Here is a 15738-nt window from a genome sequence, read left to right on the forward strand (position 1 = left end):
TATGCAGGTCTGATCTCGTATACGAATGTGAAAGCTGGACAATTATAAAGGCCCTACAAAGGAAATTACAAACAACAGAAATGTGTTTTAAGGATGTCAAACATTTCATGGGCAGGCAAGATGAGTAACAGTAATGACCAATTGCAGCAGGTACACATTAAGAAGAAGAAGAATTAGAGAAAGACAAGTTGCATATCTTGTACATTTATTGACAAGAGACTGAATATAAAGTTTGGACTGGGAGATTACAGATGCAAGACGCCAGGGAAGATGGCGAATTCAGTACATCGGGCAATTTTAACAATTTAATTGCAACTGGGAGTATCTAATGCACAACATCATCAGTTGAGTAACATCATGGGCAGAGTGAAATAGAAGGCAATGATCGCCGACGTCTTTGAGAGAACATTAATGAGACGGTACAATATTCAGCTTCCTCTACCCACATTCCTTTCGCAGCATTCTCATTTTTAGACGGAATTTATTATCCATTAGATCGTACGTTTGTCGCGTCCCTTGGCATTTACGAATTCAACAATAGCCATGCTAATTAACAACAAGTAGACAGTGGCTAACGTACGCTACGAGTCCTGTCCATGAGTTAATTCGGCAGGCGGAGAGAGGGCATTGGGGGACAATGGCACAAAGACGATTTACATTGTCAGTGTCAAAGGTCAGAGAGAGTCTCCCCCCCACCCACCCCTTCAAGCGAGCTCATCTCTCCATTTGTGAGTGGAAATTCCACATTTTACAATTGGAAGAAGCCGAGTCAAGACAACGCACTAACTCGTGCAACATGACAGCTCGTAGTTGTACGTAGTAGTGCAGGAATTGGGTGAATTACATAGGACTTTAGGGGCATGGTTACTTCTGCGTGTGAATTAAATAATGTGCAACGTTTCAAAAGGAATTAAAGTTATATGTTTTACGGCCATAATAGTCAATGTTGCGGTACACTGGAGTGCCCTATTTTAAGTTTTGGACATCTGTGAAAAAGAGCTTTAACGCTCATCGGATTCCTCCAATTTTCATTTTCAGATTCTGATACTTTCCGTAGGGTATTTTTCTCTGCAGAATACGGCAATGCACTTGCAGCAACACGAATCGAGTAACACAGATACTCGTTGCGTTCGCCGTGATCCTGAGAATCGATCATTTAAATCAATTGCCTTTCTCGTACTGTACATACTGATCATACAGCACGCATACCCAGCACCACTAGTCCAGCACTGGCAATGCGGTTAAGTATTGACAGTCATTAATACGAGTTATCATCGTCATCGAGATCATTACTGCGGAATTAACAATGTGCAATATATGACTGTACAGTATTAATTTGAGAATTAAATCGTATAGCGAGAGTAATAGTGGGTAATGGTTGCATCCATTTATGAAATAAGAAATCTCCCCCCCACCCCTTCAAGCAACATGGAGCAGGCTAAGAAAGTGACGTCACCAAAACGTGTTCGTCTCCACGTGTTACCAGTTTGAAGGGTTTTTATATTTTTTATTACTTAAGTCCAGAGTTGTTTCTTTTATATTTGGCATTAACTTACATTTACGAACAATTAGGGATTATCAGATGGTTATTCAAAATGAGATTCAGTATTGGACAAAAGGTAGCTCTAATCACTACAGAAGTGTTAATGCACTTTGCAATGAAACAAATGGCATTGGCCATCACACCGATACTTTAAATAACATTCAAAGCTAATTTCTAAACCTCCCCTGCTGAAACAAGCAGTGGAGCGTGGCTCATCACATTTGGCGGCCGTGAGCCGGTGTTGGAATGTCCACATTCTCATGGCAAGGTCCAGTCTGTCCATATGAAACCCAATGCTAAAGTTGCACAAAGTGGTACTACTTTTTTGTATCAACTCCGGCTCCATCACAAACATGTCTTATGCTCAAATAATTGATTCATAAAGCAGTGGATTGACCATTGCAGGGCTCTGCTTTACCCAACAATCATTGATGATGGATATCGATTCATGCAGCGGTGGTTTGAGCATGGCTCTTGCGTTACCCAACAATCGATTGACCCATGAATCAGCTTCTCCCCTCCCGCTCCCGCCACCAGCAGTGGATAGACCACGGCTGGCGATGAGGGTGGGAGGGGATGTTGTTATGGGGCCGTCCATAAATGACGTCACGCGATTTTGGACGATTTTTGACCCCCCCCCCCTCGTCACACGGCGTCACAAAAAGTCAGCCCCCCCCCCTCAAATATGACGTCACAAAGCTCTGCCCCCCCCCCCGCAAAAAAAACATATTTCCATTTTGAAAATAAAACATAATTCAAATCGCTTTAAACTATTGTCATTGTAGTGCATATTTAATGTGGTGCTGCCCTCTGATGTTATTGGAGTGTTGTTATAACAATTAGTGTTGTTGTAACAATTATATATTTTTTTTTATTTAAAGCTTTCGTGACTGCAGGGATTCATATTATTGGTTATTTCGGTAAAGTCACGTAGAAGGGAAATAATAATAAAATAATAATAAAAATGTTGCTTTTTATTTTTATTACTTTATTATTTCCCTTCTCCGTGACTTTACCGAAAGAACCAAGAATATAATTCCCTATTTATTTAAAGTTGCGCATTTTGAAGTGACGTCACATTTCTCACCCCCCCCCGTCACAAAAATCTGACCCCGCCCCCCCCTCCCCAGGTGCGTGACGTCATATATGGCCAGCCCCAATGATCTCTCGCTCTGCCGTCGCCGTGGTGAACGTTGCCTAGCGACCACGCGCAAACATCGCTCCCCCATCAACAACAACCACCAACCACCACCAACCACATCGATCTTACACTCGTCGTTGTTGTCGTTGTTGTTGTCGTTGTTGTTGTTTCTACTCCTCGTTGTTGTTGTTGTTGCTGTAACAAAGCCGACGACATCTGCTCGGTGCTTGGCAATTCGTGTATTTATTAGGCTCGCGTTTGAAGTTTAAAGCCGTCGGCGCAGCCATCGATGTCGATGTCACGTGGAGGAGGAATGAAGGGAGCTCTGGTCTCAACAAGTAAGTAAGGAAGGATGTTGATACCACCGGCGTCGTTATAGTCAACATCGTCGTGTTTTAAACAGACGTCTAGAATTATCGTGCTTAAATAAACGCCCATCGTCATCGTCGCCTTTAAACGCTGGTGAACCAGTGGTCGTGGCCGATTTAAAAGAATTCGATTGGCGATAATCATGAAAACTAAAAAATTAACCCGTAAAAAAAAAGTTTTCACTATAAATCCTTTATATGCGTGGCATCGGGGCGGCTAGAGTCATCTCGTCCTCTGGCTTGAGATGGCTGCCACCTATGGGTCAGATGATTGTCTGGCAGCATTAAACAATTGGTAATTAAATATTTTAAAAAAATTCCCTAAACAGTATAAAATTTTGGAAAACATTTTTTTTTTCACGAAAATGCATTGTCACGCACAACGAGTCTGTGTGCAAAATGTCAGCTCGATTGATCACGGGAAGTAGGTTAAAACACGATCGAAAGATTTGCACGGTCCTAAGCAAGCAAGCGAACTTAATATTGTGGTGGTCAAGGTTGACACCAAGGTTGACACAGGTCACACAGGTCACACAAGCTAGGGGAGAGGTACGTACCGGTCTGGACCGGCCCGGATTGACAGGGACGAGAGGTGGTTGGAACGGCTCTGAGGGGAGGGGGCTGGCGAGAGCCAGGGCCCGAGACACCCCCGCCCCTCAGAGAGAGGGGATATATAAGACGGCTCCTGGAGAGCGGAGGGGTCGATCGGAGGAGAAGCTGAAGGAGGAGAGCCGGAGATCCTGGACCCCCAAGCCTCAAGGATGCCGCCCCGCTGGAACTGAGTGGGCTGAGTAGCTGTAGGCTAGGGACGAGAGTAGCTGAGTAGCTGTAGGCTAGGGAAGAGAGTAACAGAGTAGCTGGAGGCTAGGGAAGGAGAGAAATGAGAATAGAGCCGGAGGCTGTACCTCCCTAGGTTGTGTGTGTGGGACTGTCTCCCCAGTGAGTCCTGAGGACTAGTGTTATCGGAATAAAAGCGTGTGGCCTCTACGAAGTGTCGGTCTCATTCAAGAATACTACAATATAAAGGATTTAAAAATAGTTTCCAACTCGACTCGAATGTTACAAATCGCGTCGGTGCATTGAGTTGCAGGGTTTTGGTAGTACATGTTGTTTGTCGTTTATTGTGAAAACTCCGTCAGTTCCTATGATGACTGTTTCATTGCTTTATTTTGGTGATTTCGAAAAGTTTACTGGTTTGGCCAGGTTTGTTTGTTGTAGTACGGAGTAAGACTGATGGCCTTAATAATCTAAGTTGTCTTGTGGTTGTTTGTTGTTGTTTGATTTGCATCCCACTGGGATTTTTGCACACAGCGTTGGTGTGCGGTGTTTTTTCTGCAATATTTTGCTGTCTTTTCTTGGATTTTCTGTTTGCACTTAGTCACATATTCACTTTAAGATGTTTTCTTGTTCATGTTTTTTGTTTGTTGCGGTTGCACCCGATTCAAGAGCCGAATGGCTCACAGGGCTATACCTAATAATTGAACTTGAAGGCGCAGCATTGCGAAATGTTGTCTCGCTCACTTGCCACACCAGCTGACAGAAGGGGGCTTTACTACGGAGGGCATTTGGCTCAACTATTCCACTCTTGACATGAGACGTCTTGGAAAAGAGGTGGACGTACCCACAATTTACACCAACCTTCATCAACACGACTTGACCCAGCGTGGTGAAGTATGGTCAAACAAGACTGACGAGCGAGAGAGCATAGGGGAGAGCTCATCATTCAGCAGTAGCTTAAAGCAATCGGCTTGCACGCTGTTTCACATCGTATCATCAGAAACTGAGTGTTCGTGGTTGAGATGTGGTATTAAATTTCGGTGAGATTGCAATGCTGTGAGGAGTTATATAGCCTCTAAGTAGACTAAATGCGACCACATCTTAAGATGCTCCACATAAACAGAGATACTGTACGGTATTTATTGTATAGAGAAAGGCAAGTCAGTCATAGGCAGAGCAAAAACGTAAATCTCGATAGCACGGATGGTTGTGGGAAGTGAGTTCCAGACTATGGGGGCGGCAGACGAGAATGAGCATAACCGTGTGTGATATAATTCGTGACATTGTCAAGATAATAGGTTTATGATAACACCACTTGGGTTAGTGCTATGATTGTCAACCTGAACCACATCAGGTCATGAACACCATATCTGCTGACTAGATAGGAGCTGTCCACAACGACATCCACCCTTTTTTCGCACCATACGTAGCCAACCGTGCTAATCGGAGGTTGGCATGGCCCTGGTGCAAGTCCGGCCCGTCAGCCTGGGTTCACACCACCTGCACACTCGATCGCTACACCACTGCGTGTGCCCCTCTAATCGCAACTCTCTGTTACCCTTGTGCCCTTACCCCCCACCCACCTCCACCTTGCGGTGTGCAGGAGCACCGGACCACGGCTCCCTGTCTCTCCCGCCTCCGGGTCGCAGCCTGCCGACCCTCGGTCACGACCTCAACCAGGTGATCGTGCTGCCCCGGGCAGAGTGGGAGCGCATCGAGGGCAGCCTGAAGAGACGCGAGATCCAGGAGGAGATGGAACGCGCTGCCCGGGAAGAGAGGGCAGCCATGCTCGCTCGCTCGAAAGAGATAACTCAAAAGTGGACCAACACTCTGGAGGTGAGAGACTCAAGCCAAGCACGGCCAGAAGTCGCAACCGGGTACCCGATACCCGTACCCTACCCGATACCCGGCTACCCGTACCCGACCGGGTACGGGTAGCCGTTTGCGACCCTGGTGCGGCCGGGTACGGGTACGGGTAAGGAATCAAAACCCGTTTGCGACCTCTGAGCACCGCCCATGACCTCGTTTGATGTGGCCCACGGCCGCGTGAGGCCTTGCCATTTTGAAGCAGCCCCCTCAAATGGTATTTTATCAAGCGACTTCACTGCACTAATCGGACACTAGAGGGGAATATTTCTGATATGGTAACAATGTGTTTCCAATATTGGCGCACTCAATACCTTCTGTCACTGCAAGAGCCTCTTCCAGTGACAGAAGTGAGTGAGCTGTGTGTGTTCATGTGTGGGTGCCCACCAAAGGTTCGTCGCCCTTGCTTTCTGGGTTTGTAAATTGTGTGGCATGGATCGAGAAGCAAGCCCAGGAGGTGGGCAGAATGTGGGATCGGGTGAACTGGGCTAGCACCCCTCTGGCATGACCTTGTTTCAAGGGGAAGCTAGAAAAAAACGAATGGGGGTACAACACGGTCAATGTTAAACAAAACTTTAAGCGCGGGAGAGAGAATGTGTAACGATATGATCTCCTTTTATCTACCATGCACTCTGTTCTCGTTCTCACCTTCGATGTATGCAAGGAAATTATTTGATGCCCATTGATAATTGATTGAGAACTAATTTTTTTAGAACCGCTATTTGTGTTTAGTTTGTTGTCCTTCCCCCAAACCTCCAATTAGCATGGTTGGCTACGTACAGTGCAAAATAAGATTGGGAATTGATTATTCCATTTTTACTTATATACTGTATTTTATTTATAAAATTAGCACAACAGTAGTGATATGTTATCTTCCTTGCCTGATATGCAGGAGGTCGGAGGTTCGATCCCGACCCCGACGCCTGTATATTTGGAATTTGCATGTTCTCCCCGTGGTCATGTGGATTTTTTTCTCCAGATCCTCCACATTTAGAAACATGCATTGAGATTATTTCGATTATTTTGGTACTATAAATATCCAATGATGGGCCATTTTGTTGAGCTATCGTTTGTGGTCAGGTCGCTTATAAAAAATAAGTTAATCCCTCAGTGGGCTTTGCTTGGTAGGATGGGGCATGGTTTAGTTGTAGTTGTACGTGTTTGGGTGATTTGTTTTTCTTTCTTGTACTTTACACTACGATCATGTTTTTGTATTGTTTGTGCCTCTACTGGACATAAATGAAAATGAGCTCTATAGCTCATCGGATTCCTCCAGTATAAATATTTTTATTCTGAACATACATTACATACAATTGCCCACATTTTTGCACTGAATGCTTTTTACTTGACTTTTAGAGTTAGCAGGCGGGGGGTGCTTTAACCTTCGTGGGGCAGGGCTCAGCCCTCTCCAGCCCCCTTGATGGTCCAGGTTGGCCGGGCCGGGCCGGTATGGGGACACGGGCGCTCTGTTGCCCTGCGCTCAGCCAGCACCGAGTTGGCGCTGTTTTCGCTCGCCGTGGAAATGAGACGTCATCAGAGATGCCAAGTTCAGCCTTGAAGCATTGGTTTCCAATTACAGACGCAACTCTTGCGTTCACATTACTGCCCAGGACTCTGGCTTCGTGAATAATAGGAGGCTGTTACTCATTTTAGGAAACAGTTGAAGGTGGAGACTTTAAAGTTACAAAATGCACGTACGCTTGTGTACACATTAAGGCTGTAACTGGCAATATCTGAACACAACACTGTACGTAAACAACATTACACTACATCGTTTGTACATAATTTGCAAATACTAAATATACATTTGAGCAAAAACAACGTACAGTACTGTACATGAAAAAATGTGAATCATGAATGTGTGCATAATGGGAGTTTTCCTGGAGCATTTTGCTGGAATAAGTGCTGTTTGTTTCGATTTAATGTGTAAAATTCATGACATGAATGCATATTTACAATTTTAAATATTCCTATGCAAGTCAAGAACTCAAAGGATATTTTATAGTTGTGTAAGTGGAGTAATTTCTTCTACATACAATTGGAAACACAGTGATAGGAGCACATATTGATCTAGGAGGTGTGAGACATCTGCTCCTCCATTTCTGTGACAGGGAAGGGCAAGGCAATGAATTGCCCTCGTGGGCCCCATAGCTAATCAACATGGGCCCCAATGACTAGTCAGCCTGCCTAACTTCAAAAACATTTCCACATTTCTCAGTTGTGTTAGACCTGCGAGGTCGCTAGGAGATGGCAGTTCAGCAGTGGATTCATGGATCTATGTGGAGCATTTGAGTGTTCCCCACGAGTATATGTGGCGAGTTTTCTCTGGCTTCCGCCCACACGAAGCCAACACTCATTAACAGCCTCGAGACTCAATGGGGAAATCGTGAGCATTGTTATTCTTAAAAAAGTTTTTTTTTTTTGTTAAAAAGGTTGTGTGTTAAAGTGTGGGTACACCCATCTCTTCGAAGACACGTGGCCAGTATGGAAGAATATGCCAAATACCCCCGAGATAGTCTCTACATAGCTCCGTGTAGTGGAGACCCTTCCACCAGCAGGAGCACGAGCAAGGAATTGCTGGGCTGCAACCTTTACCTTGCCACTCCAGGGCTTTTGTTCAGGTGTCTTGTCTGTGCGGTGGCGCCCGCTTGCTGTGGGGATACAGGCTCAGCGGGACCAGAAGCTGGCGGCGTTCACGCTGCGCAAGGAGCAAGAGGAGGAAGCGCGGAAGCGCCTGGACGTGGAGGAAGCGAAGTTCCAGGCGGAGCAGCGGCGCCAGGCCCTGGAGAGGGCGCGCACGCTGCAGTACCACCAGACGGAGCGAGTCCGCGGCTTACATGCACGTTCCTCACGCACACGCGCACATGCACGTGCACATGCACGTTGCTCACGCACGCACATGCACGCGCACGCGCACATGCACGTTGCTCACGCACGCACATGCACGTTGCTCACGCACGTGCACATGCACGCAATGGCCACGCACGTGAAACAGCCGACTTCGAGTTTGGATGCATTTGACTTACTGACAAAGGGTATTAATAGAGCTGACTACCTGACTGATGTTAATTCTAACTGTGTTCATCTTCTTGGTTCCTTCGGTAAAGTCACGTAGAAGGGAAATAGTAAAATAATAAAAATAAAACATAGTAAAATAATTCTCACGACGTTTCGGCCACAACGCAAGCAGCCGTCCTCAGGTGAAGACCAGGTCTGTTTTATTTTTATTATTTTATTATTTCCCTTCTACGTGACTTTACCGAAAGAACCAAGAAGATGAATCCCTGCAGTCACGAAAGCTTTAAATCGAAATCTAACTGTGTTCCTGATTAGAGCAGCTATAACCACAATGATCATTTCACATCTCGATTATGAACCTGTGTGGACAATATATATTTGGATATATATGAAGAAATCATTAAACCCTGTATTGGAAGAATGCACATTTTAAAATACTTTCAGCTTGAAAATACATGCATATCTTCAAATTCATTGGCCACACTTGCATAGTGCTCGTGTGCCTCCGTGGCCAAACCTGACCTTTATTTTAAAATCATCCGTCTCATGAAGCCTCGAGATCTATGGTCTGACGTTTATGCTGTGCTATTGCAGGCCTTGTATACCTGAGCGGATAAGATAGACGTTATAAGAGCTTATCTAAATGTGTTCCAGCAAAGGCGAGGCTTCAAAAAAAGGCACCTTATTATTTATTTATTACATCTCGTGTTCTGATTGTGTCACATTGTACCCACCTTTAGTGCTCGATTTAGCCTACATCTTTTGCCACCCTTATCATAGTTATCAGCAGAGGGAGGCAATGCTCCTGAGTTTCTTGGGGCCACGTGAACCCACGTGTGCATATTTTCAGCTGGAGTCAGTGACCTAGTGGACCTTGGTTTTATGAGTTGCAATGTTCTGACCAGTCTTTGAGTCTCGAGATTCAGTCGAGATGCAGTTGTACATTCTAGCTGGTAGTGGTGTTAGACTACAATGGGCACCAATCGGTATATAATAAGAAACTTTGTCAGTCGTTCCGTCAAAGAACTTACCTGAGTGGTTTTCATCGTAAGGGTCTAATGTGCAAAAAAAAATTGTCATGTCAATTTTACGGGTTGAGGTGGTGGCAACACTAATTATTATTTGTATCTTGTGACTTTTTAAAAGTTCTAAACTCTTCTAATTCCTGTAAAATGAGAGTTAGGAATAGTTTTATAATCTGGGAAACGTTTAGGGGAGAAATGGAGTATTTGGAGGGGAACTTTGAACTTCAAAGTTTCACAGTCAATTCCCAGTACTCTCAGAAGAAGTGTAACACTCATTAATAGTATTGGCCAAACATCCCCTCCGATAAATTATTCTTGCAGCTTTTCTCAGTAAATAACTGACGTAAATGCATGAACATATTCATGCAATTTTATTTAGACTCAAAACTAGCCATTCCCCATTTGTGTCCACTAATTTGTAAGACACATTTGAGCTGTAGTCTAACTTTATTTTTTTGCTAAACTGGGCACTCGGGTGGAACCGATACACAGTATAAATGAGAGAATATCGTGTGAGTGTGAGGAGAATGCGTGTACTTCAACCGCGACGAGATAGCAGCGTCATTGATAGGGAGAGTACACTTTATCAGAACCCTTGTCAGTGATTTTGGGTTGAACAGTTTTTGAGGCTCATTTAGGTTGTGACAGATTTAGAAATGTTTGTAAATTTCACCTTCTTAGAGTGAACACACCATCATTAACCTAATCTTACAGGCACTCACCCACTCTCACACAAAGACAAAGATTCCACTATAGCTGTACAGACTGTTGGAACTAATGCTTTTAGCAAGGCCCTATAAGGGCCGGGATGGCACGGAAGTAGAAGATGTGGCCAGCACCATGCCCAGCTGGCTTTTTTCTCCCCAATGCTGATGTTTACAACCCAAAATTAAGCACTCATTTGAAGCTTATTCGATCTAGCAGATGCCTGAGACAGCTTCAGATATTTACCTCTGATGTTGAGCATGAGCGAGAATGAAATTCAGGTCACCAGCAAATGCGCACGCCTTACCCGGATTCGTACAACATTGCACACATATGCGTGTGCGAACACGGGAGCTGTAACGGCGTGTGCCTGTGCCCGCGTACCCACAGAGCGCCCTGCAGCTCACGGAGACGCTGAAGGAGCGGGAGGCGCAGCTGGAGCTGAAGGGCCGGGTGGAGTCGGCGCGCCGCTCCCGGGAGCGCGACTGGGTGCAGGCGTCGAGCCGCGAGCGCGAGGAGGCGCAGCGCGAGGAGGAGCGCCGCGCCGCCGAGAGAGCCGAGGTGGCAGCGCGCATCGCGGAGGCTCAGAAGCAGCAGTGAGGACTTACACAGACCCCCGGTGTCTCGGCCGAGGGACCGAGTCCACTAATTTCTCATCGACACATGATGAGAGCCACGTGATGAGCCACTTCGTTGAGCGACCATTTGTGGTGGCCAGGTCGCTTCTGAAAAAGAGCTATACGGCTCAGTGGGCCTTACCTGGAAACATTTTAATTGTGAATGTTGTTGCTTCAACACACCGGTGGGCTAAAGCAGTGAACTATTTGTCTTTGTCAACGTGACACATTTTTTACTGATTGGCCGTGTCGGGTGGTGGAGGGTTACGACACATTTATAAATAAACGCGATCTAAACCCAAAAATCGTTGATTATGAAAAACATTTTAAGTTTAGTTTTCAATTTAGTTTAGACAGACTGAGCGCCCCACTCATCTGTCGAGGGCCCGAGCTCCTCCCGCCACTCACTCTCGCGCCGATGGCTTGAGCTCTCCCATTCTCTCCACCCCGCAGGGTGGAGGAGCAGCGACGCGAGGTGGAGCGAGCCCTGATGGAGGCGCGAGAGGAGACGCGCGAGATGGAGCGACTCGCTCGCACTCACATGTGGGAGCAGCGCGTCGTGCGCGAGTTACGCGAGCGCGACAAGAAGGACATCATGAAGGCGCACAGGGTACGGGGGCCACGGGGTTGACACGGGGACAAACGGTGAACCGGGGACACAGGGAGACGCATGAAGACTGGGACATGAGAAGACCGTGAGTGGCTGAGAAAGCGTGCATATCTGTTAGGTGTTAGATGTATGTGTTAAGTCACCGATACCGTAATGCCTTGCCATCCTTCTGCAGGAACACATGGCAGTTAAAGAGAGCCTGAGAGCGAAGGAGCAAGAGCGCCAGGCGGAGGAGGACAAGCGAATTCGCGTTCACTCTGCGGCCAAGCACAAGATCAACCTGCTGAAGCGACAAAAGGAGGAAGAGATACTGCGGTAACATTGGCCGCAGCCACCATCGCCGCCATCACCGAGACAATCACCACTGCCGCCATGCTCGACGCTATGTCACTGAAGACATTGCACAATCCTGTCCCACCACCCCGACCCAACCCCCTCCCTTCCGTGTGGCAGGGAGCAGCTGGCGCAGCGGGAGCGCGCTACCGAGCTGCTGGCGGCACACATTCAGCAACGCGTGAACGACGAGGACGAGCGGGTGGCACGCGCCGTGGCCGAGCAGGACGCGCATTGCGAGCAGGAGCAGCGCAAGAAGGACGAGAGGGCGCAGGCAGCACGGCTCTCCATCGCTCAGCACCGGCAGCAGACGGTACGAGCAGCACCATCATGGCACCGGCACCAACGCGGTAACCGATAGCACGTGGATTTGGCACCACCACAGTACTGGCACAGTGAGACCGGCACCACCATGATGCCGGCTGCACATGGTACCAATAGCACCGCCAAGGAACTGGCACCGCACGATAGCAATAGCACGTAATACTGGCACCACCACATGGTAATGACACCGTCATGGTGCCACCACATGGTACTATTTGACGGCGGTACCTACCGGCACAACCACGATACTGGCACGAAATATTATTTTGTCCTCGTAGTACTGGCATCGTACAGGACCGACGCCACGTGGTACTGCCGAACTGCACTAGTACCACATGGAGCCATGCGGTATCATCAGCACACCGTGCTGGCACGTGGTATTGGCATCCTCTGCTGCCATTTGGTACAGTCCATCCACCTGCCAACTGGAGACTGTGACACAACTGTGACCCAGAGGTCAGTGTCGGCATAAAATTGTCTCCCCAATCAAATGAGCTTCAGGTGACGCTTATCCCCATTGGTGGCTCTAAGCCAGCGGTGGAAGTCCCACATTCCCGTGGTGGGGTAAGAGTCACCATAGATTTCAACCCTGTGGGGATGATGGGACTGAATCGATCCTTGCATTGCAGTTGATGATTTGAGCGCTCTATCCACATCACCACATGGCCAGACAGACGGCTCATCCAGAAACCAATTAGATTGGAAAGCAAAGCGTATTTCTACGTTGGTACACACCTTTGATGGAACACCAGGCTCCCAATAGTGAGCTTGTGAGGTCAAATATTAGCCAGGGTCAACTTGGCCCCATCACGAATGAGGATCTAGGAGGAAGATAACACACCAATGCGCATTGATATTCACCCTGCGTCTCGCCTCTCGTTTCTTCAACCTCACTTCTTTTCTTCGCCACCGATTCTTCTTTCACACTTTCTTGTCCTCGCTTCTTTGCCCCTGCCGGCAGATGAAGGAGAAGGCAGCTGAGCAGCGTGCCGAGCGGCAGCGTGCGCTGGAAGAGCTGCGCGCCCGCACGGAGGCCGACCTCCTGTTTGCCGAGAGCCAGCGGCTCAAGGAGCAGCACCTGGCGGAGGAGTCGCGCCAGCTCAAAGACGTCCACGTGGAGCAAATGGTGGGCGCCACACTCACCGACTGGCTCGCCGCCCGCGGACGCACCCACCGCTCGCAGACACACCGCTGCTCGCCATTCGCACACTCACTCCTCGCCCATAAACTCGCTGCCCACCCGCAGACCCGGCGCCGTGCGGCGGAGGAGGCGGCGCGGCGCGAGAGCCGGTCTCGCGAGCGGCGCGACGCCGAGCTTGCTGCCGAGGAGGAGCGACGCTTCCAGGAGTACGCGCTACGCGTCATCGACGCGGCGCGCACTGGCGGCCGCAACCCCCTGCCGCTGGTCCGAGCGGCCGCAGCGGGGGGACAGGGCCCCCCGCTGCCCGGGCGCGGCGCCATTCGTGCCGACGCGCAGGAGGTGAAGGAGCTCTACAGCAGCGGAGACGTGGCACAGGACAAGAAGAGGCTGGGCTTCGTGTGGTAGGGGTTGGGGAGGGGGACGATGTCCACAATGTCCACTCTGAGCCCGCGTATTCGGTGTCGGGAGTGAGACGATCGCTCGTTAAGATGCGTCATGGCACTGGGACCGCACGGGTTGGGTTCAGTGGCCGTTAATACAAAATCCATCAAGTGAACGTTCCTTTTCGTGTTATGCTCCTTTTACGAGCAAACGGGAAAATTCACACTTGAGGTGTTTTATGGAATCAGCCACTGGGTTTGAATTCAGCCGGACCACCCATGATTTCACGAGATTTTTCGCGTGTGCCGAGTTGATGGTCTCAGCCCATTCGCTGATTAATACAGTCAAATCAAATTAGAATCTGCGCCATTTGGTCAAATTCAATTCTCGGGGATAAAAATGTATGAAGTCAAAATTAATAGCTGAATATCGAGTGGCAAACCATGATTCACAGAGCATGAAGCGGTCTCACTGAGAGTCCAGAGAAATAGTCAGAGGTCGACGGGTGGTCTTCCAGGTACGTTCGTTGAAGTGATGTGATGCAGCGCTTCGGAGCTCAGCAAAAATACGTGTTCACCTAATGACCACATTACTCCCAACAGCACAAACGGAACATAACTGATGATAAATCAAATAAAAAGTCTAATTGTGATATTATTTGTCTGCGAATGTGATTTTCTCCGAGATGTTGTTGCAGAGCACTTGCAAACTGTATTTAATGTCAGTTTGCTGGACAATTCATAGACACATTGGTTATTTCGGTAGGCTTATTTTCAAATGAAGTGTAGAGGCGAGCCATCACGGCTCACAAAGCATCTCATTGTGTTCACGGTTTAGGCACGCGTCGTCGCACTGTACAGTGTGGGGTGGTGACACACGGCCTGTCCGGCTCTCACAGCAAGATACAAGAGTAAAAAACCCTCAAATGGTTAAAACCCAATCTTGATGGGAGTGCATGAACCAAACAAATCAAATATGTTTTCCTTTAATGGTCGTGTGCAAAGTCTGCTTGTCTAATAAACGCATCAATAACAATGCAAGTCTTGTGATATCAGATGAACGCATTGTTTTAATATGCATAAATATGGCTTCATTGCTCTTCAAACCAAGTTAAATAATCGCCTTGTGAATGTTCCATAGGGAGATGCCACCCACGTGCCAAATACGGTATTGTGGTGTGGTAGAGTATGACCGTGGACAAACTTTTGTAGTTAAGCAACCGGCTGATGTCAGGTTCATCCATGTGTGGATTAAAAGGCTGCATTAAAAAATATATATTTACCCAGTTCTTACTGTGTATATCAAATGGATCTGAACAGCTGATTCCACGAAAAGACTGTTATACGGTACTTATGTAATGAGAGAGCGCCATCCAGGGGGCACCATGATGTCATCGGCATCCAATCCGAAGGGGGGATATGATCGGGCCAGAGAGGACGGGCGGGGTTGCTGAGAGAAGTTCGGAAACCCTCGAGAAGGTTCCGCCAGAGGCAGGGCTTAGCTCCGCCGAGGAGGATATAAGGGGGATCAGGGGCAAGGCTCGAGGTCGGTGTGGGAAGACTGGGGTTCCAGACCGCCACGTGACGGATCCTTCCTCGGAGCTCCCCTCCGCTTCCAGCGCGCCGTCAGCCGGCGGCGAGGCCGGGAGAGCGGAGTGAGCCTCGTGGGAGCTCGGAGAGAGAGGAGGAACGACGCTTCGTCCACGGGGTTGGAAGAGGGACACCACCGGAGAGGGAAAAGCGAAGCCGTGCGCTGTAACATCGTAAAATAAAGCAGCACCAAACAAGAATCGTCGTGGAAGTCCTTTGTTACACTTAGACAACTGTGACCTATTCACTGACTGATGTAAATTGTATTTCAGAGGGATTAGAGAGCTGACATTTGGCACA

The 15738-nt window shown here is 48.0% G+C and overlaps 1 protein-coding gene across 1 annotated transcript; it reads left to right on the plus strand.

The window, feature by feature from the left end:
• The first annotated feature begins 2747 nt into the window (after nt 1-2747).
• On the plus strand, nt 2748-15638 carry CFAP210 (cilia and flagella associated protein 210). Its single transcript, XM_061557360.1, has 9 exons — nt 2748-3022; nt 5433-5665; nt 8361-8534; nt 10834-11039; nt 11514-11670; nt 11846-11985; nt 12124-12316; nt 13289-13453; nt 13574-15638. The coding sequence occupies exons 1-9, from the start codon at nt 2974-2976 to the stop codon at nt 13871-13873; spliced, it is 1617 nt and encodes a 538-aa protein (XP_061413344.1). The 5' UTR covers nt 2748-2973; the 3' UTR covers nt 13874-15638.
• The last annotated feature ends 100 nt before the right edge of the window (nt 15639-15738 follow it).

Source organism: Lethenteron reissneri, chromosome 23 (assembly GCF_015708825.2).
Source record: "Lethenteron reissneri isolate LAM-NWPU_2019-01 chromosome 23, ASM1570882v1, whole genome shotgun sequence".
Classification (NCBI taxonomy): domain Eukaryota; kingdom Metazoa; phylum Chordata; class Hyperoartia; order Petromyzontiformes; family Petromyzontidae; genus Lethenteron; species Lethenteron reissneri.